Source organism: Panicum virgatum, chromosome 9K (genome assembly GCF_016808335.1).
Source record: "Panicum virgatum strain AP13 chromosome 9K, P.virgatum_v5, whole genome shotgun sequence".
NCBI classification, from domain to species: domain Eukaryota; kingdom Viridiplantae; phylum Streptophyta; class Magnoliopsida; order Poales; family Poaceae; genus Panicum; species Panicum virgatum.
The window spans coordinates 50,726,464-50,750,311 of NC_053144.1; the positions used below are offsets into that span (position 1 = coordinate 50,726,464).

Here is a 23,848-nt window from a genome sequence, read left to right on the forward strand (position 1 = left end):
TATTTACATTTTTATCATTATAGGGAAGGTCACTCGCTGGTTTAGCACTCTTAAACGAGCTCCTACAGATTTAGCACTACTGTAGCTGGAAATCTTACGTTTTTACCACTTTTGCCTACGTGGCAAGACACGGCGGCAGGCCACGTTGGCACCCGGTCAGTAAGGCGAGGCGAAATGTCCTTTGTGCCCCTGCCGTTTGTTCATGTGCCCGTGACCCACTTGTCATATTCGTCTTCTACCTCTGTCACCAGCCCGGTCACCGAGCTCCCCCCCTCCTCTCCGGCCTCCGCTCCCCGTGCCGCTGGGCCCTAGCCCCGGGGGCATTGGGAGCGGCGCACAGCTGGTGGCCATGGCTCGGGAGCGCCATCCTCTCCAGGCGCACGCTCGGGAGCAGGCCATGGCGGGAAGACGCGCGAGCACGTCGCCCCTGGGCCCTGGCCCCGCGCCACGGCCAGGCGGGCACCTGCCCGCCCTGCTCGCTGGCCGCACGCGGCGCGCCCCTTGGCCCCTGGCCCTCGGACCAGTGCTGCTCCTGGTGCTGCTACAGCTGACCTGCTCCTGCTTGATTTGGGCTGCCGTCTGGTGCCGTCTGCTCGCCCCGGCCTACGCCCGCTCGTGCCTGCGTCGCTGCACGTGTGCGTGCTGTAACCTGCCCGGTTTGCTAGCTCCATCAGCAGGGGCAGGGGCACAGGGCTTGGGGAACAGAATAGAGCAGGACAAGCAAGGAAACAGAGGAGCGAGAGCTAGCAAGCTAGTGCTTTCGTTAGTTACTCGCGGAAGATAGATAATAGGAGAAATGCATTCAATTCATCGAAATGCAAGCAAAGCAATGCCAAGATCCATTCAAATTATTGGTGCTTCTTACCCCGCCGGAATCTTCCCAGTGAAGTTGTTGTCGGTGAGGACCAGTCGCGCCACTGTCTTCCCCACCTCCAGGAACGCTGGCCGGGAGGCGGCGGAGCTTGCGCCCGGGAGCGGGCCCCAGGCACCGAGCCCGACGAGCTAGAGGCGTGCGAGCGAGGGGAGCCTGGCGAGCGTGGTGAAGAGCGCGTTAGCGGAGAAGGTGTGCGGGAGCGCAGCACGCCACGCCACGTCGTCTGGGTCACGGTCGCCGCGGACCGAGAGCCACGGTGAGGGACGGCGCCGCGCGGCAGCGCGCAGGGGTCCGGATGAGGCGGGCGGCGTCCGTGCGCACCTGCCAGAGGTAGGAGATGAATCTGACAAGTGAGGCCCACTTGGTGGTGAGAGGATCTGTAGGGCCCAGCTGTCGGAGATGGAGAAGAGATGTGCAGGTCACGAGCAGGGCACAAAGGACATTTCGCCTCGCTTTGCTGACCGGATGCCAACGTGGCCTGCCGCCGTGTCCTGCCACGTAGGCAAAAATGGTAAAAACGTAAGATTTCCAGCTACAGTAGTGCTAAATCTGTAGGAGCTCGTTTAAAAGTGCTAAACCAGCGAGTGACCTTCCGTGTAATGGTAAAAATGTAAATAACCCCCCGACCACAGCGTCCCCTCAACCGCCCACACTGCCCCGCACCTCCGCGGCCTCCTAGCTGGCTACGGCGGGCCTCTCCCCATCCCTCCGCCAATCGGCAGACTGCGGCCGGCGCCCTCGCCGCCGCCGTCGACCACCGCCTACCGGTTAAACCGCAAACGGCGGCGACCTTGCCGTAGCCCCGGCTCGCCGCACCGCCATATTCCGCCCCACGCCGCCCCTCCGCGCCCGCTTCAACTTCCGCCGCCCAACCCGCCACCATGCCCAATTGCATTTTCCGGCTTCGATTACTCGGGTTTGTGGCTGCATTGGAATATGCGCAAGGCTAGAAGACCAGAGCTGCGAGCTCCAATGAAGAGGGCGTCTACGTTGTGGCAACCATATGCAGAGATGACAGAGACGGAAATGCCCAAAATCGTGGATGCGGTGGACGCGTTTGGGCGAAATGTGCTTGCCGTAAGATGATTCTGGGATGTTGTTTGCTGGAAGATGTTTCCTAGGTGGTGTTTTCCAGAAGAGTTGGACTGATTGTGCTGCGGCTCGGCCACTGAGCAGGTGGCCACGCTGATGTGGGCATGTGGGCATTCTTCATTGTTCAATTCACCTTTCTTCAGTGCATAAGATTTATTATCCTAGTTACTGTTCTCCATAAGGAATTGGCCGACTGTAAGCAATGCCAGCTCTCTGTGTAGTTTATCTGCATAGAAGGGTCAGGAAAATTGCATTTGAAGGCCAAAGAAAGATGTTCAGAATTGGCAGAAGTGCTGTTGAGAAATGAAAAGGCTTACCACTGGAATTATGCCGGTGCTTCATGGCACATATCTCCTGGAAAATGATCTACGAGACATGGAGAAGTCACACAGTGGGATTAAGCTGGTGCTTAACATAAGTTTCCAGCGCATGCTACATGAATGGTGTCTCATTGCCCTGTCTGTCAGACGCTCGTTGTCATGTGGCTCCCTTAAGAATAGACACTTTGTAAAGATGAGGTAACTTCTCTGTGGAGGCCACTGTATCTTTCTCAATGCTTGTAGAAATGTTAATTGCCATGATGGAAATTTTGATCTCAGTGACTTAGTTCAAAATCAGTTCAGGGACCTAGTGGCAATTTGTACACTATGCTTGACCTTATAAATGAGCTTGTGCATATTGTTGCTGTATTGCCCTTTAAAGATGTCTACTTGCTATTGATTCTGGCTAACATATCTTTGCACTCATTCGTTTTAATAATCAGTTTTGACTATAGATACTCCATCAAGTTAATGCTATTCTTATTAGCATGGATATTTTTCAATCTAGGTGTACATTAATATATCTACACCTAAATACCTAAGTTTTGGATTGCAACTTGTGCACCCAACAGAGTTCTTAAAAAGTTATACATCTAGAACAAGTGTGACTTCTCCCTTTTCATTCAATAAGATAAGATGGTATCTTGATTCTGGCTAACATATCTTTGCACTCATTTGTTTTAATAATCAGTTTTGACTATAGATACTCCATCAAGTTAATGCTATTCTTATTAGCATGGATATTTTTCAATCTAGGTGTACATTAATATATCTACACCTAAATACCTAAGTTTTGGATTGCAACTTGTGCACCCAACAGAGTTCTTAAAAAGCTATACATCCAGAACAAGTGTGACTTCTCCCTTTTCATTCAATAAGATAAGATGTTATCTTGCTTCGAGGCTCCAGCAACCTGGTTTGGCACTAACATATGCTCCTACATATTTTCACTTCCATGTTTTTGTTCTTGCAGATACCATACTGTGCATGCCTCCCTTTCTCTACACAGGTCCAAACTTATTCTCAATTCTGTTCTGTAATCAATCTTCTAGTAGATGCGTTCCATTGGCAAATTGCATGGTACGTCCCATTGCTCTTCAAATGGCATAATCCTAGATTCTGAGTGAAATGACCTGTGTCCTATTTTGTAAGTACAATTTGCATAATAGTCCTACATTCGCTATCATAGCTACTGTTCTTTGTTTGACTTTGTATACAAGTTCTGTTTCGTGAATGCAGGAGGTTGGTTTGTTCCTTGTCGACAGAGTGAGGATCCCAGTAGTTGTCACGAGGCGTGGCACAGGAGGGGAAGCAGTGATAATAGGTGGGAGATCCTTCGCCATTGCTGAAGTCTGAACAGGTGGTTGGGCTGATGAGTGGACTGCCTCCCAAGCTCTTATATGTTCAGGCTGCACTTCTCAACCTCCTCTGTATGGCCATGTCCCTAGGCATGAAGGGCACATTTTCAGGATCACAGTCCACAGCCATATCCAGCTGCTGCTCATGTTTAATAATATGGTTGACTGGAGTCAATGAGGTACTTCATCTTTCTGTTAATATTAATTTATTCATCATCTCGTGTCCTAACTTTTATATTGCATCGTAACCTTGCCTGTCTATAGTTAATTAAAACTGCGCTTCGAACAATTCTGATTCCAAAAAGGAGATATTTCTAGGGCTTAGCTGCTGTGCCTGGTCAAATTTAGACAGCTACAGGTTCAACACTACGTGTCGTGGTGTGGCAAACCACAGCCGGGTGGCGGAATGCACCCGCCTAAGCCCAGAGGGTGAGTACTCGGGGGTTAGCTAGCGCCTAGTTCGATCTCGCTCAAGAACACGATGAACGCAGCCGGTTTAGAGTGGTTCGGGCCGCCGGAGCGTAATACCCTACATCCACTGTGAGTTGTATTGCTTGTGTCTGGAAGAACTTGGAGCTGAGTCCAGTGTGTGTCCCCGTGTGAGTGTGTCCTAGTGTACAGCGAGCGCCTCCCTTTTATATCTCAAGGGAGGCGCATACATGGCCGTTGGGTCCCCGACAGATGGGGCCATCGGTGTAATACAAAATAATGTACTGCTCAAACATTATGGCGTCGCAGGCGATGGAGATCTCTCTCCTGGATTTCCTTGCCTGCTCCTGGAATCCCTTGTTCAGCGTGTCCAGGCGCTGTCTTGTCGAAACGGCGCCAGGCGTAGCATGCGGCGTCGCCTGCCACGTAGCTGAACGGGCTATGTATCTTGCGGCGTAGGAGGCATGATGGAAAAGTGCCGTGCCGTCGTATCCAATTAATGCGGCAGACGGCTCTGCGTGGGTGCGGCGCAGGCGACTGCACTGTGTACCTCGATAATACGCGGTCTACAGTGAGGTGTGACAAGGTCTGCCCCGCGTGCCGTGGCGGCAGAGCACGCCTCAATCACCCGCATTGAATGTGGTGGGTGGGCGAGCCTGGCGCCTGCGGGACACGTGGCGGCTCCGGACCACCACCCGGCGGTATGCTGGTTCTACGTGCGTGGGAGGTCCGGACGGGCGTGTGGAGGTCCCGGATCCCTATGGGAGGTCCGGGATCTCGGTGGTTGACTCGGAGCTCCCCTTCCTCGGGGACACGTGGCGTCTCCGGGCCCGTCCCAGAGCGGGGAGCGGATCCGGGGCCGTTGACCCGGCGAGGTAAGAGCCTGACCTGTGGCCTCCAGTTGCTCCGCCCTTTATCGCGTAGTTACGGTTGACTACGCGGGTCCTGCCTTGCTGCAGTTGAAGTGGGTATCCCTGCTACAGGGTACCGACACTACGTGTTGACTTTCTGCTTCTGTACAAGCCGCATTCCATGACTAGTGAATGAGTGATGCTTCTTGTACGGACAGGTCGAAAATAATCACATGCAGTCTTATCTTCCGTACAGGGTACCAGTGCAGTTAATCTGAACTGAGGGTGAAGGGGGGAGGTGGTTCTTCCTTGGTTATTTCATTTTCTGTTACTACTCCCACCGGTCGAGTAAACTTGACGTTTCGGACAAGAAAAACAAGTAGAAAAGAAGCTGTTTTTGCTGTCTAAAACGTCAAGCAAACTTGACTGACGTAGTATTTTATTTCCTCTTCTTTCTCTCATTGTTCTTTTTTTCATATTGTTTGCTTTGCCTTGCGAGGCTTGTAAACGGTACCAACATTTCCTTAGCTTTCTCTAATACAATGAACGTCTGGCTTGTACGAATAACAAAGAGAAGTACAGGCACACATGCCTAAGAAAGGTGGATGCCATCCATGTGACCAAGGTTGCAGTGGCTCCACGTTGAAGTTGACCCGTTTGAAAAACTCACATCGGTTCTGAATTAGAGTCCCCATGACTAGCCATCTGAATTTGACCAGGAACAGCATGTAGGCCCTGGAAATTTCCCCTTTTGAAACCAACCTCCTGTTCGAAGCACAACTTTAATTAACAACAGATAGACAAGGTTATGTAGCAATATAAAGGTTAGGACACAAAATGATGCATAAATCATCTGTTAACATAAAGACAAAGCACCTCATTGACTCCAGTCAACCATGCTAAACATGACAGCTGGATATGGCTATAATCCTGAACACCTACCTACCCTTCATGACTTCATGCTCATGGGCACCACTGTATAGAGCAGAATTGTGAAGTGCGGCTTGGACTTACCAGATTTTGAGAAGCAGCCCTCTCATCAGCCCAACCAACCATCTGCTCAGACTTCTGCCATGGCAACCTTCTCCGTAATCCTTCCATTCCTATTATCACTGCTTCCCCTCCCCTCTGGTGCTGTGCCTCGCGACACTCTATTGCTGGGATCCTCGCTCTCCGTCGACAAGGGCCAAGGCGACGTCCTGTACTCGCGGGATGGCACTTTCACCTGCGGCTTGTACAGCATCTACACCAACGCCTTCACCTTCTCGATATGGTACACCAACTCAGCAAACAAGACTGTCGTCTGGACTGCAAACCGCGACCGCCCTGTGCACGCCAGGGGGGCAGCGGTCACCCTGCGGAAGGGCGGAGCCTTGGTCCTCATGGACTACGATGGTGCGGTGGTGTGGCAGGCCCAAGGTGATGACTCAGTAGGTGTGCAGTATGCTCAGCTCCTGGACACTGGGAACCTTGTCATGAAGAACTCCAGCGGCATTGTTGTGTGGCAGAGCTTCGATTCACCAACAGACACCCTGCTCCCCACCCAGTGCATAACTGCAACCACGAAGCTGGTCTCCACCACAGAATTGCATGTACCAGGTCACCACATATTTCATTTCACAGACTCGTCAATATTGTCCCTTATATATGACGACGCCTATTTTCATGAAATATATTGGCCAGACCCTGACAATGGAGAGTATCAGAATAACAGAAATCGGTATAACAGCACAAGGTTTGGGGGTCTAGATGAAATGGGAAACTTCTTTTCGAGTGATTTTGCCAACCAGCAAGCACTTGTTGCCTCTGATCAAGGTCTTGGGATCAAAAGAAGGCTCACTCTGGATCCTGATGGCAATCTCCGGCTCTACAGCTTGGACAGTTCAGATGGGACATGGTCGGTTTCATGGACTGCAATGTCTCAGCCCTGCAATATTCATGGCTTGTGTGGTCCAAATGGGATCTGCCGCTACTTGCCTGCACCTACATGCTCTTGCCCACCAGGTTATGTGATGAGCAACCCTGGGAATTGGAGCCAGGGTTGTAGAGCTGTAGTGGACATTGGCTGTAATGTTGAGAAAGCACAACCTGTCAAGTTCTTGCGACTTCCAGGCACTGACTTTTGGGGATCTGATCAGCAGCATGTTGACCAGGTATCCTTGCAGGGTTGCAAGAACATATGCAGGAGCGATTGCAGTTGCAAAGGCTTTCAGTACCAGCAAGGAACAGGATCATGCTATCCAAAGGCTTTCCTTTTCAATGGGAAGGCAGCCACAGCACCTAAAAAGCCATTTCGCACCATGTATCTCAAGCTCCCCATGAGTGCTAATATTTCAGACATCTCTATTCCCCAGATCGATTTGCTTGTTTCAAGAGAGTACCATCCTGATTGTAGACAGATGAGCAAAACGCCAATGACACTATTTCCTGATGTTCACGAGGCGAACCAGGGGGAAGTTAAATGGCTTTACTTCTACGGTTTTGCAGGTGCAATCTTTGTTCTAGAAGTTTTCTTCATTGCTTCTGCATGGTGCTTTGTTTTGAGATGGGAGCTGGGAGCATCTGAAATGCAAGCAGTTGAGGAAGGCTACAAGGTGATGGCAAGTAATTTCAGAAGATACAGTTACAAAGAATTGGTGAAGGCGACCAGAAAGTTCAAAGATGAGCTTGGAAGAGGAGGCTCAGGAATCGTCTACAAGGGAATCTTGGACGACGGTCGAGCAGTGGCTGTTAAGATGCTCGAAAATATAAGGCACTGTGAGGAGGAGTTTCAAGCAGAGTTGCGCGTAATTGGGAGGATTAACCATATGAATCTAGTACGGATATGGGGCTTTTGCTCAGACAGCTCCTCCAAGATGTTGGTCACCGAGTATATTGAGAATGGATCATTAGCCAACATCCTGTTCAAAGACAACATTTTACTAGAGTGGAAGCAGAGGTTTAATATCGCATTGGGTGTCGCCAAGGGTTTGGCTTACCTCCACCATGAATGCCTCGAGTGGGTGATCCACTGCGACGTGAAACCGGAGAACATCCTGTTGGACCAGAACCTAGAACCCAAAATTGCCGACTTTGGCTTGGCAAAGCTTCTCAACAGAGGTGGATCTAATCAGAACGTGTCGCGGGTACGAGGAACCGTAGGTTACATGGCTCCAGAGTGGATCAGCAGCCTGCAGATCACGGCAAAAGTGGATGTCTACAGTTACGGAGTTGTGCTTCTGGAGCTAGTTCTGGGACGGCAGGTTCTGGACCTGGCTGCTGATGCCGATGAGGAGGTGCACAAGGTGGTCAGGGAGCTCGTAGGCACTCTTGCTTAGATTTTGGACGGAGAGCAATCATCATCTATCAATGAGGTAGTGGATCGCAGGCTGAGTGGCCATTTCGACGACACGCAGGTGAGAACGCTGATCAGATTGGCCGTCTCGTGCTTGGACGAAGAAAGATGCAAAAGGCCAACAATGGAATCTGTAGTGCAGACGCTCCTTTTAGCTGATGAGTCTTGTAGTATGCGCTAGAGTGATGTTCTACGCGGTTGATCACCGACAGGTAGGATGTGAGATTGTGAGTTATCGAGATCTAATTTTTCTAGCATTACTTCACTGTATGGATATATACATGTATGCGATGTTGACTTTTATTTTTCTGGTTGGAGCCATTTGCTTTGTAATAAGTATATCTTGGTGTGTTGTGCGTCACAGATATAGAGTCGGATATTGAGCTGCTATTGAGTATTAACAATGGACAAAGAAACCTCTTGTACTGCAATTTCTCCAGCTACATGCTTTGGATTTTCTTTTTCCTACTACTACTGATTGTTGAGGTTCTGCTTTGCATTGTTCTTCAGACTATTCGAACTTTTGTCGGAGGTCGCACTGAGGATCAGGAGTCTCCATCTTCCCCGACAAGAATATTAATTTTCTCTAAAATGAACTAATTAATTTCCTAGGATAAGTGGAGTACTAATTTCTTATCTTTTATAGGTTTTTGTGCCTGTGCTGATTTTTCAGTATTTTTACTTGAAAATAATGTGCCAGTTCTCTTTTAATTGAACACATGGGAGACAGACGACAACCTAGAAAAAATTTACGGAGCACTTCCGGCTTTTGAGAAATTTCAGGATTTGACAGTGTTTCGCATCTCGCATCGCGTGTCTCCTTTCACTCTGCGACGGCCAAACAGGGCCTCCCAATCCCGTTCCCATGTCCGCCACCGCGCTCTTCCTCCCCGCGAATCCAAACCCGACGCCTAGGCTCCCCTGCTCCTTCCGCCAGACCACGCCGGCTTCCACATCCGACGAGCTCCACTTTCGGCTCCGCCTCCCCCGCCACGCCCGCGCTCGGACCCGTCTCCCCGCCGCATTCGGGAGGGGATCGCCTGCGGCCGGGCGCGGAGAGAAGAAGGACTACTACGCCACGCTGAATATCCGGCGCGACGCCTCGCTGCAGGAAGTCAAGGCCGCCTACCGGACCCTCGCCCGCAAGGTTCCGCTCTCTTCCCTTTCCTTTCCCTGCCCATCGCGTTGGATTGGGTTACGTTTGCTATAGTGTGGATAGTTCAGACGTTCACTTTAGCCTAGCTATGTCGATGTGACGAACTATAATGATGCTGTTGATTTGATCCATCTGCATAATTCTTCCATGTACGATCCCGATGCGGGAGAGTATCATAAGATATGCTTTTATATATACTATATGTTTTGTAATAAACGGTGTTGGCTGATCATCTGTCTATTGAGATGTTATATGAAATCATACAGTGTTGGTATCTAAGGTTTTTCACGTATCTAATTAATGCCGTGGCTAGAGACCTTGAACATACTTTCCTGGTTTGCTTTCTGTTGCAGTATCATCCTGATATGAACAAGAGCCCTGGGGCTGAAGAAAAGTTCAAGGAGATAAGTGCTGCATATGAGGTATCTTCTGCCCCTCTAGCTTCAGCTAAAGTCCTGAAGGCGATTGGGACTGCATATTAGATTATTTTACTAAAATGTGGTTATTTCTATGGATCATACTGTTGTTATTCTACCCGCTGCCACTCCTCTCTGTTGCAATTATGAAAGAACATTAGGATGCTAGTACGTGTGGGCTTACTCTGGTACTAGTCTCACACTAGCAATTATGTTTCCCTATCTATTTTTCCCTAGTCTTCTGGAGTAATATGATCCCGAGGGCTTCTTATTATTCCTTTTGCCTTTATGTGCCATAACTGAAACTCCATCTAAAAAGTTGCCAGTGAAACTCTTGCAGAATTGTTTTCTCAAAACTATCCTAGGTTCATGCTGGAATTTAACTAGTGTATTAGAATGACTGCCAGTTAATTTGGCTATTTCTACAGAGTATACATGATTATAACACTTAAAAACTATGACATTTGAATGCTATCAGAGGGAACTCTGGATATGGTTTCTCGAAACTATCCGGGGATCATAATGGACTTTAACTAGTGTTAGAATGTCTGCCAGTTAACTTGGCTATTTCTACAGAGTATACATGAGTATAAAACTTAAAATCTTTGATGTTTGAATGCTATCGGGGCCATCCTTTTGTGTGACTCATTTTATTTTCTCCTTCAGATTCTATCAGATGAAGATAAAAGATCATTGTATGATCGTTCTGGAGAAGAAGGGCTCTATGGTGATTACGTTCATGGAGATATTGGTACACATGGGGTACACAATTTTCTTTAGCAATAAATATTTTTCCATTTTTATCAGTTCTATTCCTATAGTTGGATATAAATCTATTTTCCTTTGATGGGTAACATCTTCCTTGAAGTTATTATCCTGGCAATTGTTGGTAAATACATTTATGTTTATCAATTTAGTGAAATACCTGTAAGAGGGATTCAGTTTTGATGTATATTATGGGCTGAATTGTAAATTGGCTTCTCACCTTAGCCTCTACAATCTGTTTGATCAAACTCCGCTTCTTCATTGGCATGTGGTTTGCATTGATTGATAAAATTGGAGATAGTACATAATATGTTTCATGAACTTTTACAGTTAATAAAGGAGTCATAGTCCGAGACTTTTGGGTGACTTGACCTTAAGCATTTTTTTTATCTTGCAGATTGATCCATATGAACTCTTTAATGCTTTCTTTGGTGGTTCTGACAAGATTTTTGGAGATAGCATGGCCCCTGGGGAATTTCATTACAGTGCGGAAGTGAACGACAACAGGGGACTTGATATTAGGTAAACTCTTTCAACTAAGCACAAAATGGAGTATTAGGTCTTGAATACCTGTTTACAACATCTTTTCTACATTACAGCTATGATCTTCTCCTTTCTTTTGAAGAATCAATCCTTGGAGGCAAACAGGAAATCAATATTTTTCGCCAAGAAACGTGTGGCACTTGTCATGGGACTGGAGCTAAATCTAGCAATGGCATCACAGAATGCACTCGATGCAGAGGTCAAGGCAGGTTGATGAAAACTCAAAGGACACCTTTTGGTATTGTTTCTCAGGTGAACTACTTATTTCTACATGAAATACATGATGTCTGTGATTATTTTTGTTCACCTCCACTTCTAATGTGACCAACATTACTTAGTATCATGGATGCTAAATTTACTACTATCACCTGTATAAACTATTTCCTAGAGTGTAACCAAATTTTAATACTTTGACCACTATTGTACACAAAAAGCATGTAGATTTCTGTCATGATAAATAGTAGTAATGGATTTATCATCTATTTTCTTCTTATCATTTTTAATTTCTTTTTTGTTAAGACAAACGAAAAGAGCAAGTCAACAAAATAAAAATGAGAGGCACACTATCATTCCACATGGTTAAAAAAAGGGAAAAGGGACAACATTCAAATTTCCAAAAGGAAAATCAGAGTGGTGAAATCAGATAATTTCTATTTCTATATTTCTGAATGGTTTTACCAAATATAATCTCCGTTTGTGATTTTATGAAAAATGGTGTGCTTTGGTTCATATCATAGATGATTCTTTCACTAACAAAAAGACGTCCAATAGATTTAGTAAAGGTTTGATATCTTATGCTTCATTAGGCCCATACATCACATGAGTAGTATACTTATCATTGTTTCTGACTTACTGTTTTGCATAGTTTTATTTTCTGAACTTTAACATGATATAGTTTATGCAATATCCTATATTGCTGTGTTCTGTAGATATCTTCATGCTTAAATTGTGGTGGCAGTGGGAAGATAATTACTGAACATTGCACAGAATGCCACGGTTCAGGCAAAGCCCAAGTTGAACGCAGTATCGAAGTAGACATACCTGGAGGCATTGCTGATGGCTCCACCATTAGAGTTAGAGGAGGAGGTAGTGTTGATAAGCAAAGGTAAGTGATGAGAAGCTATATTATATAATCATCTATACCCATCCATCATTTATGTAGCTTATTGTATGTTTGATTTGAGCATAAGTGCATAATTATTTGAAGCTATGCATTCCTTACTGAAATCTTCACAAACTTAACGACGGTGACTTAGTTACATAGGTTGAACTGAATAATACCTCCTGAATGAAGTGCTAACCCTCTTTCGTTTATTACTGAAAAAGCTATTTGTCATGCTAAGTGTTTATTTGGATGAACAGTTTTAAGATCACTTTAATCAAAATGTTCTCATTGTGAGTTCCAGCACACATGGTTTTAGTTTGATAGTTGGTTAGGATCTAGACTACCAAATGCCTTATTGAATGGTGGATTTATTTATCCCTTGTTCAGTTTTGTGAACAACAACCAAGAATGAATTTCCGTAAAACTCATTTTTTTGACTTTTAATAAAAACAGGAAAGCATTATCCACATGTTATCCTCATCTAAAGAAAACAAAGTTATTGCCTGTTAATTGTAAAGTTGATTTTAGTAAAAAATCGATTTTTTTTGTAAAGTTAACAAACCAAACAATCTTAAATCTGATTTAAATACGCACTCTGTAGAATTGCACGCCACAATTTAAGATCGACCTAATGTAAATAGTTGCAACTTTTAAATGTTATGCATTTCTATCTTATTGGCAGGGGTGCGAGTGGCGACCTGTATATATTCATCCGCGTTAATGAAAAACAAGGCATCTATAGAGATGGTCTCAATTTGTACTCGGATATCTCAGTTGATTATACTGATGCAATTCTGGGAACCACAGTGAAGGTTAGCTGTTAAAAGTCAAAAGGCCCATTCATGTAGTTCTCAAAATAAATTAATACAAACCTGACGTGCTTTTGATAAACTCAAGTCTATTTTATTTTAATTCCATAGTGTTGGTAATGCTCCTCACTTGAATCTGGCAAACCTCCCACTACAACTTAACAAAGAAAGGAAGTTTGTTATTTCAGGTTGAAACAGTAGAAGGATTCATGGATCTTCGTATTCCTTCTGGCACTCAGCCTGGAGAGAACTTAAAAGTTTCTCAATTAGGAGTTCCGGACATTAGGAGACCTAATGTCAGAGGAGATCACTACTTCATGATAAAGGTGAAGATTCCGAAGAATATCAGGTTTGAGTTGCCAGAACTGTCTAACAGCATATGTAAAAAATATTTTGTTTACATTTTACAACCTAACAAGTTTGATTTCTTCTCCAGCTTCAGCTATTTGCAGAACTGTCTCTTAAATATAACTTCTGGAAGTTACTAAAAACTAGCCAATCTATAATTTGAAATGTGAACCAAATATACTGATCGGATTAGCTGGCCTCAACAGCCAACAACAATCACCTCGCATAGACCGATTGGATTAGCAGGCCTAAGCAGCCAACAACAATCACCGCACATAGTACCTGTTATTTCATCTTACCTTTCCTTTCATCCCTCCATGTTTTGCAGTCGGTTAGTCTGTCTGATATGGACATTAGAAGTGTAGTCTTGCAGAAGTATATATCTCGCTATTATGTCTCGGTGTTAGCATCCCAGTTACGGATTCTATATGTATTGTTTTGACTTGTGCTGATCTGTCACTGTTTTTTATTTCTACAGTGACCGGGAGCGCTCGCTCATTGAAGGGCTTGCCGCACTAAAAAGAGCGCAGAATATTTCAGTTCCAGGTGAAGTTCCAACCTTTCCTCCATCTGCAAGGAAAAGATCATTCTGGAGGTCTATCAGGAATTTGTTCAGGTAGACAATTTCTCATTATTTCTTGCCATGAAATGTAGGCTGTTTATCCTGATTATATCAATATTATTGCTTCTGATTGATGTGCCAAGCCAGCTATTTTAATACCTGGTGCATGACGAAGAGGGCATAGACTTAGTATTCTGAACCTAAAACCTTTAATTGCTTGTGTTAAAAATTTTGCTACTCAATTGCAACGGACATGTATGTATGTGTTTCACATGCCTAGCTTATCTGCATTGCCCTCGTTGTGTAGAACTTGATTGTGCTTTGGTAAAGCTATTTAATAATTCCATTCTTACCATTCTAGGGAAGATAAAGGGGATCAGAGATTCGCTTCAATCAGTGTCCAGCCTATTATTCCAGGATGGACTTCTTGCCGAGGGGCTGAGCCTGCTGTTCCGTTGCTGTTAAAAGGATTCCTCATGATAGCAACATTCTTATACGTGATCAGCAGAACCACTAAACCCAGGTTTATTCAGAACCGTGATGATCGTGCAGCTCAGGCCAAAATAACAGCATAACCAGAGTGAATTTTTGTGGTCCTGATTTCTGAACATTAATGGCATCGCAGCTTTGGTGGTCATAATTTTGCCGCTCAAAGCTGCAGGGAAAAATAATATGTCCACTCAGGTTTATCTCTTGTTTCTAGTGGCGGCGTCCAGAGCTAAGAGTAATAGGCTAACAGGATTGGCATAGAATGTGCAGAGTTATAGACTGCTTCTTACTAGTCATTTTGTCTTTTTTGATAGTAACTAGTCATTTTGTCATTATGGCACTATGTGTCGTCGGGTGAAGAACTTGCGGCACTGACGAAAGCCAGAGGAAAGGATGCTGAAACATGATGGTGGAGTGTGGACAACTGTACACTCTTCCAGCTTGTCTGAATGTCTGCACAAATTTATGTAGGTTGTGATTGGTTGCTTGGCTTAGCCCAAGCCTGGCTCAGAGTAAGCCATGGCCAGTCTTAGCCTGGCTGGAGCAATACGAACCCCCTTTGTTTGGTTGTGGTGTTAAATTTAGCCTGACTTGTTCCGTGGGTGTTTGGTTGGCAGGTGTGTACCATGTATATTCACCTCTCCTGTCCCATGGTGAGTTTAACTCACCGTCACCTCATTTGCTTTTGGCGTTCTCTGGTGAACTGAAGAACTCGAGCTTTGTTTTGATTAGATAGCTAAACAGATAAAGTGACCAGGGATCGTGGCCTTAGTGGCCGCTAAAATTCAGGCACGATCAACAATCATGCCAATTCCTAAACAATAGGAAACAAACACTGACTAGATCATCTTTACAGACCCTGAAGAAACTGAAACTCTGACGAAACTGAAACTCTCTTGAAGCACTCCTGAACTGGTCGGGAGGCAGTGGTGGAGTAGCGTCGAGCATTCATCTCCTATCAGACATGCTGCTGTCCCTCTCGTCAAATCTATTATTCAGCAAATGGATATCCGCAGACATGTTGCTGATTTTGCCTGGGTTTGCTGTACAGCTTGAAGAGGGGGAGCTGGACTATGTCCGCAGCCAGGAGTACAAGTACTGCATGCACAAGTATGAATCACTGAAACATCTGAATGTGTTCGTTGCATTTTTTGGTTTTGAATTGGGTCTGCGTTGTGTTCGACTGATGAAGTAAGACATTGTGGATTCACGTGTAGAATGAAAGGAATGATAGTAAGACCATTCCTCCCTTGATTGTTTAGCTTTCTATCTAAACATAGCCAAAACCGCCTCACAAAAGAACAGCGTTCAATTATTAAGATATTGGGACGAAGGTCGAGAGGATTTAGACTATCCGGAAGGGTTCATTCCTTATGTAAGTGTATCTTCGAGCGGTCTTCATATCCTACCAAGCAAACCATTATGCTAGTCTCCCAATTGCACATCGTCTAAGTTACACAACCTCCATGAACTTCAGACTGCAGTTGAACAAAGGTTCAGTCCTTCTGTTGCCCACTCAGCTATCACTATTATTGCAGTCTAAATACTGAGGTGTTGCTGTGTTCAATTTGGTGATCAACCACCATCTTGATACATCCTACAGTGTTGGTGGCCTGACTGACTGTCAACAATGACCTGTTGGCTCGATTTGGGTTCTAGTTTGCGTTGGTATATTTTCATTTAGTACACATCAGCCAGTTGACTTAGCTCTGTATACATAACTAAACCCTGTTGACTAAGAAGAGAACTGAATTATTGCCCTTCATTAATTTATTGTTTGTGCATTTTACCATCAGATAATTTATATGAACTATTATAAAGCATGTAGCTAAGCATTTATTTCCTTAAGGAACCAATACGCTAGTTCAGGTGCTAGCTTATCAATATTCTGGGGTAATTCTTAAGAAAACTTGTAGGGAGTAGTTGACTCGATCAAGTTCAGGTTCTGTTATTTTCTAATCTTTGGAATAGCTGAGAAGATCAGTCTTTGATCCCCATGATCTAATGGTCCTCACATTTTTTTCCCGCATAGTCGAGGTTTAAGCTCTCTAAATAAGACATTTATTAGTATTTACACCTAGTGAACTGCTGTACAATGCAGAAGCTCACTTTGTTCAACATGGCCTATCGTTCTTATATTTTCTACTTACTGAAGTAGTATTATGTGAAAGCTCATGGGAAAGGAAACATAAATCACATTATTGCTAGAAAACCATGCCATCAAAAGGATAGTATTCTAAGAGGCACTTATTTGCAATAATGCATTTACACTTGAGATTTTTATCATTCATTCTGTTATGTTTTCGGAAAAACTCTAACCTTGGACTCATAAGATATCTAAGTTGTAATCGTTACTGCCAGTGTATGGATTTTCTTTTCTGTTTAACTTTAGTCTCTCTGGCCTTGAAGTTGGTTACCTGACATGTTCTCTCACTCCCACATTTGTTATTGTATTTGTTTTTTTTTTCAGATCATCCCTTGGAGAAAGCTTGGATGGCGTTAAGGGGTCCTTCAGCTATTCGTGAAGGAAACAAGAATAAAATGTGCTGTTAATATGTGGTAAACTTTATTTCACGCTTTTGAACAGACATGCATATGTGTATTACTTTATTTAGACCTTCGACTGATAAGAGGGCTGCTTCACAGGCTCTCATATGTCCAAGCTGCACTTCTCAGTTCTCTATACGGTGGTGACCATGGGCTTGAGGCCGTGAAGGCTAGGAAGGTGTTCAGCCTTATCCAGCTTTCAACGTCTCCAAGCATGGGCAATCGAAATGTTCAAGGATGAAATCCAAATCGATTAAATGTGAAAATTTTCCTAAAACCCTCCAAGCATGGGTGTTGTGCATCCTGATGAGAAAGCAAACCTCTCGTATTACAATTTCCTCAGCCACATGTATTACAATACGCTAGTTTATAGTTTATGTCCTAGTACTATTGATTGCTGAGGTTGTGCATGCTGAGGGACAGTTTGAACTTTGTTGGAGGTCACGCTGAGGATCAGGGAGTCTTCATCTTCCCAACAAGAATGTTAATTTTCTCTAAAATAACTAATCAATATCCTGGATAAGTGTTTATAGGCTTTGTGCATGCAGTGCTTCTCTAAAGTACTGCCAGCTTTCAATGACCGAGATTTTATCCTTTTTTCCAAAAAAGCAACATTAGCAAATGGAGGTTTTTGAAAAAAAAATGAAAATAATAAAAAAAAGATAATAAAGCGCGAAAGAACGGTCGTTGCTGTGTGAAAGGAGACGGTCGTCTCCTGTTCCATTTGTCAACAACCACGAGCATCCGACTCGACCGTTGAGGCTGATCGAGCCGAGCCTGCTTCCTGCTGAGGATAGAGACCACGAGCAAGAACTGGAGCAGCAGCATTAGTTAAGAAAAAACAAGGCCAGATCCTGTCAGAACCAAATGGTCGTCTCATCTAGCTCTGCATCTGCCTGCCCAAAGGTTTTTTTTTTTTGAAAATTTGCCTGCCCAAAGTGACTGGTAACTTGAGGAAGCCGTAAAGAAAACCAGATTCTGACGCATCACCGAACAAGTACAGACTACAGAGTAGCGCGCCCTAGCCACCGATACTTCAAAAACTATAAACTGATATAACACTGGGACGCCGTAATTTCTTCTATTTTTCAATTCACGGGCAAATAGAAACATTTTAGATACGCGATTCATGATATTTGACTTTTTTTTAATCTCATTTTTATTTGCGTAAATAAGCTACGCTGTCTTCAAAGTGTAATTTATACATGCTATTGAACATGCCTAAGCTAGATGATTTCTTTGGTTGCTTCATTTGGAGCAGCCGTGAACTCAAAGTGGCTAGTTTGAATTTGCTGGTATGGTTTGCTGGACTTCCGAGAACACACCGGTGGCGGTGTGAGGCATGACGGGGACGTGTTTAGGTTTGCAGTGCCAAACCAACCTGATGTGAGGCATGACGGGCCTAATTTTCAAACCAGCTTTGCATTTAGCTCGCTGAACTCGTGCGTTTTGATGTTCCAAAAGCACTAAAGTGTTGAAGTAAACTTTGTGGATTGGTTTGATGACTAGTTGCCTACATGGATAATTGATAAAGCTTGCATCACTTCAATTGGTTTGGCCATTTGACCAAATTTGATCGCCATTTGTTTAGCTATGGAAAATTTTTCCAGCAGCTAGGAACTCCTTTTTAAACCGGCACGAGGTGAAACTTGTGCGACCTGCTGGTTTTCGTTTTCTTTTTCTTTTTCTCCTTTTGTGTGTGTGTATGGCGGAGTTTGGCTGCACGAACTGGGCGAAGGCTTAAAAAGCTAGCAACTTTGGTACTGCAAAGATGGATAACAACTCAGAAACGATGCAGAGGAGCACTTTCGGTCTTGCTTGCCAAGCAAATTCCACGTACGTCTCGTCGTTTCCTAGTACGCGTCAGCACAGATTCCAAAGTGCTAAAAACTTTCAGCGACGGAGATTTCATTTCCTTTTGACAAAACAAAAATCAATGTTGGTCTCAGCCTAGCCGTGGGGATCTTTTTGGTCAAAGAATAAAGAGGAGGGATCGAAATAGAACTATTAAAAAACGAATAGAAATAGAACTCTCATACTAGTTGGAGGTGGATCTGGTGCTCCGTCCCGTCCCGTTTCTCGACGTGGATCCGATTCGACCGTTGAGGCCGAGCCTGCCACTGAGGACCCAGAACGTGAGCAAATACTGGAGTAGGAGAAGCATGAGTAAAAAAAAAAGAATCCAGATCCTGTCAGTAACGTGAGGATCCACTGAGGAAGCAGTGAAGAAGAAGAAGATTCTGAATTTCTTCTGATGGATGGAATGGAAGTAGCCGGCGCAGCCCTTGTCCTGTACCCACACGGCTCACCAGCCAGCCTGCCCTTGCCCCTTGCGCCGCTGCTGGTGTGGTGTGGCCTTCCCCCAGTCTATAACTGGGCGGCGCATGTAGTACAGAGTAGAGAGCTGCACGGGCGCCCCCCTCCCCCTCGTGATTGAGTTCGCTGGCTCGCGGGGAACGCTCCAGCTTCCAGCTAGGATCCGAAAGGAACTCGCCACCAGCTCGTCCTTTCTCTTGGCTCCTCTTCTTACTCCAGTGAGGAGCAAGCTCGCGACATTTGAGCTCGTCTCGGTTTCTTTCTTGCTCTGCTCCGCTGCTGCTGCTGCTTCTTCTTCATCATCTCCGGTGGGCTGCGCGATGGAGACGGCGTTAGCGCTGGCGGCCGCCGTGCTCCTCTTGTCCTCCACGCTCGTTGCTTCAGGTACGCGTCGCCACGAATTCTCTCTCTCTCTCTCTCTCTCTCTCTCTCTCTCTCTCTCTCTTCCCTTTTCCTTTCTTTTGTTTTTTTCATCAGGGTGCAGGGAGACATTCAGACATCGCCTCCGCTTTTCTTAGTGTAGTTTTAGGTGTAGGATTTATTTGTGGGAGCTTCTTTTTTCCCTTTTCATTTCTATTTTCAAGATTCCAGAACCGAAAAGGCGTTTTTTCTCTGTTGCTCCATGCATGGATCATGTCCCCAGATCCCAATAAAAATCCCTCTTCTGTCCTCATTTTCCTTCGCCCTGAGGCCCTGACGCGTTCTGTCCATTCCGCTCTTGGCTTGGCTTGGCGACGCTGGCCATGGCAGAGTTCTGCGTGTGCCGGTCCGACCAGCCGACGGAGGCGCTGCAGAAGGTGATCGACTTCTCGTGCGGCAACGACGCGGACTGCTCGTCCATCCTGCAGGGCGGCGGGTGCTACAACCCCAACAACGTCGCCGCGCACTGCTCCTGGGCCGCCAACAGCTACTACCAGAACAACAAGGCCAAGGGCGCCACCTGCGACTTCGGCGGCGCCGCCACCATCTCCACCGCCGACCCCAGTACGTGCTTCTGCTATCTGCTTGCTCCCCTCGCCTCTGATCTACAGAGTTTTTTCGTCTCGTCTCATCTCTGTCGGTAAGGAATGAACGAACACCATTTTGATGCCTCGTTTGTTTTCTTTTTGCAGGTTTCTCCGGGTGCACTTTCCCTTCGACTGCCAGGTACGACATTGCCCTCTGCTCCTCCAGCGCCAGAGCTCCATAGCACTTGCTCTCTTTTTTTTTTTTTGTTCTTTGGAGGTTCTTGTAATAGAATAAGCTGTGCTCATTATGCCCTCCCTGGCCTGCCACCCCGGCAATATGGTCAAATTCAGATTCTCAGAGACAACCCTAGTCAATCTGCAGTGTGCCCAGCACCTAACACGTTTCAGCCGCCCTGTTAATCACGCATGGTCCACCGACACTAGTAATCTACTGATTAATAGGAGCAAGACGCAGCAATCTTAAGCTGAATGGTTTGCTTCGCATTCTCTAGATAAAGGTTGGTGCGATTACCTTGCAAGCAACTTCAGGCAGGAAGCGGCGCTAGCTAGAGTCAGACTACTTCTTGTCCACATTGCATTGCATACCAATCGCGCACATTCGACACACATTCCCGACCGACCGACTGACATTGCTTCACAAGTTTTGGCAATTGGTTGGTTTGTTGCGACACCTGAACAGCTAGCTTTGCCCTCAATCTGCTCCCCCAATCTCTCCCAACCAATTAGAGCCGGAGCACACGCTTGGTCGACACACAACAGAAACGTTTTGCTTTGAGCCAGCCAGCCCGCCCGGCCGAAACCGATTTGTTCCTGATGCTTAGCAGGAATCCAAATCAGCTACTTTATGCTGGACCCCTTTTTCTCTGGCTTGTGGTTTTGTCACACTAGCTACTAGTGATTCTTTGTAAAAAGAGAAATGCACTGACTTTCCACCATTAGCTAGGCTGATTGCTGCGTCTTAGCGGAAAAGAGCTAGACCTCGACAGCCTTTCTCCCATGTGCGCCTTGTGTGTAGTATGCAGCAGACAAAGGAGCGCTAACAAAGGCAGGATGACGAGAAAGCTTTTGCACCTTGTCGTATAATAGTCGTCAACAGCCTAGATTATTATTTCCAAACGGAACAAACTCCCATCGCGTATAAATCATCAGACACTGGCAACTGAATGAGTGTAAGCACAAGCTTGTCGATTTCCTGAAAACCATATGCATGCATGCTGTATTGGTACGGTGGTTCCGTATTAATTCTCTTTTGGGAACTGATGAAGTATTTTTCCTCCTGCTTTGCTGATGCTGCCGTGCAGTGCTTCCGGGACGGCGGGCACCACGACCGTGGGCGGCGCGACGCCGACGACGGGCACCCTGAGCCCCGGCGTGGGCACCGGGTTCAACGGTACGGCGGTGGGAGGCGGCGGCCTGGGCCCGGTGGGCACCATGGACAGCGCTTCGGCCGGCCTGCTGCTCCCCGGCGCCTTCTTCCTCGCCGCCGCCATCCTCTCGCTCCTAGCCCTGCACTAGCTCCCCCTAGCTAGCTCCTCCGTTCTCAGTAGTTCTTGGTCCAGTAGTTGTTCCTTCTCTGAACCACGTCAAGAAAGGAAGAATGGGATGTGAATTGGTTGGAGGGGTTCCAGTTTCAGCACTAACCCACTCACTACCCGTGTGGCTGCTGCTTCTTGTTGCTGCCTTGAGCGGTTGAGCCTTCCTAGTGGCATCGGTGGTTGGGGTGGGGTGGGGTGTATTTTTGGCGCCTTTTCAGCATGCTGCTGGTGTATGGTTTGATTTCATTCGGTGGTGGGATGGCTGTCTCTGTCATGCAAGGACCATTGTCTTTCTTGTTCCTTTTGTTTGGCTATTATTACTTACAAGAGTTGTTGCTAGCATATTTGTTTTTGTACTCTCTATCTCCTTTGTTTTGTGATGTTTTGCTTGTAACTAAATGTAGAGGAAGCCAATGGCTTTCATTATTCAGGATCAGTCAGTCTCACAGTCTGGATGATCTTAGCTAGGTCTCTTTCTGTCGTAAATCTCTCTACTCCTTGTTGGTGGTGGTTGCTTGTCTCGCAGAATATGCTTGTTTATATGTACATGTACATATAATATGCTCGCTCCGCAGGGAGAATCTTGGGCCTCTGAATTTGGTGTCAACAACCTTGATGTGGCCATGTGGATCGGCGACCCAACACAATAGGAAATTCAGAAATTGTTTGCCCCTCGTCCAGTCTTTGCATGGCGGCCGCATTTGTGGGGGTGGTGATGGATGGGGGCTCAAAATTCAGCATGAAGCTTCATGTTTGGACGCATTTTTCTTTTAAAAAAAAGGCTGGACATGCTGATGAATCCCATGAAGTTTCTTTTCCAAGGACCTAAGCCCACAACCACAAGGTACATGCTTGTAGCCGGCGTCCAGGAAAGTGAAGCAGGCGGCGGCGGAATGTCGGTGGGTGGTCGGAGCGGAAGCTGCTTGGCTTGCTCGCGTGCCGTCTGGTTGCAATGTTTGCAACCAGTGCTGCTCAGAACTTGGTTTCCAGGAAGCTGGCAGGCACGCATGGCCGGCGGGCAACTACCAGATCCAGATTATCCAAACTCGCTGGCGCCGCGCTTTCCGCGTTACCTAACACGGTTTGAGACAAATCCCAACGCTTATGATATCTCTTTTTAAAATTATAAAAAGAAAAAGAAAAAAGAAAAAGAAAGCCTGCATCGTCTCTCGCTCTCTTGTGGTGGATCATCGGACCCATGTGATATTGTTTGTGATGCCTTTCAGTTCGTGCTGTACAATGGCATGCGGACCGGCGCCCAACTAGCCCAACTCGACTGCGTAGTAAGGGATTCGCCTTTTCGTCCATGGGCCTGGCCCAAAACTTCACCGTAGTATTCTCTCCGTTCCAAATTATAAGTCGTTTGATTTTTTTATAGCAAGTTTGACCACTCGTCTTATTCAAAAAATTTATACAAATTTAGTCAAATTTAAGTCATGCTTGAAGAATTTGTATTGATAAAGTAAGTCACAATAAAAGAAGTAATATTTTGCATAGATTTTTGAATAAGACGAGCGGTCAAACTTGAGATCAACAAAATCAAACAATTTGTAATTTGAAAATAAAGGAGTAGTAAGTAGGGGAAATCCTACGTGTCTTCCACAAGATTTATTCTAACATACACCTTCTACTATTGTTCAAGACTTGTGCAGCATTACTCGGCCTGCTCGGATGGTCCGGCACGCTCCCAGCCAGCCCTGTCAGCTAGGCCTGGGCGTTCGGTTAGAACCGAACCGATCGGTTCGGTTCTTTGGTTCTTGGAGAAGTTCGGTTCCTACAAAACAGGAACCGTTCGGTTCTTTTTAGGAGTAAGAACCGAGGAATTTCGGGTTCGGTTCCTACGGTTTGGTTCCGGTTATAACCGATGGAACCGAACTCCCACGATTATGCACGTGGCCGGTTGCCGGAGATGTGGCCGTGGATCGCCGGAGTAGATCTGCGAGGGGGCAGGGGCGCCTGCGGCGTGCGCTGGCGACGGCGAGCGCTCGCCGGGGGCGACGAGGGCGGGCGGCCAAGTGCAGGGCGCGGGCC

The 23,848-nt window shown here is 46.0% G+C and overlaps 2 protein-coding genes across 6 annotated transcripts; both read left to right on the top strand.

Annotated features, from left to right (window-relative positions):
* Positions 1-1,501: 1,501 nt before the first annotated feature.
* On the top strand, positions 1,502-17,528 carry LOC120652036 (putative receptor protein kinase ZmPK1). 5 transcript variants are annotated; one of them, XM_039929722.1, is made up of 14 exons: positions 1,502-2,484; positions 3,260-3,823; positions 5,181-9,405; positions 9,768-9,836; positions 10,497-10,592; positions 10,993-11,117; positions 11,221-11,390; positions 12,068-12,243; positions 12,926-13,055; positions 13,241-13,401; positions 13,879-14,016; positions 14,324-15,561; positions 16,922-17,010; positions 17,098-17,528. In XM_039929722.1, the coding sequence occupies exon 3, from the start codon at positions 5,998-6,000 to the stop codon at positions 8,239-8,241; it is 2,244 nt and encodes a 747-aa protein (XP_039785656.1). In that variant the 5' UTR covers positions 1,502-2,484; positions 3,260-3,823; positions 5,181-5,997; the 3' UTR covers positions 8,242-9,405; positions 9,768-9,836; positions 10,497-10,592; positions 10,993-11,117; positions 11,221-11,390; positions 12,068-12,243; positions 12,926-13,055; positions 13,241-13,401; positions 13,879-14,016; positions 14,324-15,561; positions 16,922-17,010; positions 17,098-17,528. The 5 variants fall into 5 exon arrangements, with proteins under 5 accessions (XP_039785656.1, XP_039785659.1, XP_039785660.1 ...); XM_039929725.1 differs by lacking the exon at positions 5,181-9,405 and having other exon boundaries at positions 1,618-2,484; positions 11,195-11,390; positions 16,922-16,994; XM_039929726.1 differs by lacking the exons at positions 1,502-2,484; positions 3,260-3,823 and having other exon boundaries at positions 9,007-9,405; positions 11,195-11,390; positions 13,241-13,378; positions 16,922-16,994.
* Positions 17,529-19,290: 1,762 nt separating this feature from the next.
* Positions 19,291-22,284, top strand: LOC120652038 (PLASMODESMATA CALLOSE-BINDING PROTEIN 2-like). The gene is made up of 4 exons (XM_039929727.1): positions 19,291-19,698; positions 20,065-20,298; positions 20,427-20,460; positions 21,584-22,284. Exons 1-4 carry the CDS (start codon positions 19,635-19,637, stop codon positions 21,795-21,797), a joined length of 546 nt encoding a protein of 181 aa, XP_039785661.1. The 5' UTR covers positions 19,291-19,634; the 3' UTR covers positions 21,798-22,284.
* Positions 22,285-23,848: the final 1,564 nt, after the last annotated feature.

Coding starts and splice junctions, on each gene's coding strand:
- LOC120652036 (XM_039929722.1), top strand. CDS start 5,998: ATGGCAACCTTCTCCGTAATCCTTCCATTCCTATTATCACTGCTTCCC.
- LOC120652038 (XM_039929727.1), top strand. CDS start 19,635: ATGGAGACGGCGTTAGCGCTGGCGGCCGCCGTGCTCCTCTTGTCCTCC. Junction 20,299..20,426: donor CATCTCCACCGCCGACCCCA/GTACGTGCTTCT, acceptor TTCTTTTTGCAG/GTTTCTCCGGGTGCACTTTC. Junction 20,461..21,583: donor ACTTTCCCTTCGACTGCCAG/GTACGACATTGC, acceptor GCTGCCGTGCAG/TGCTTCCGGGACGGCGGGCA.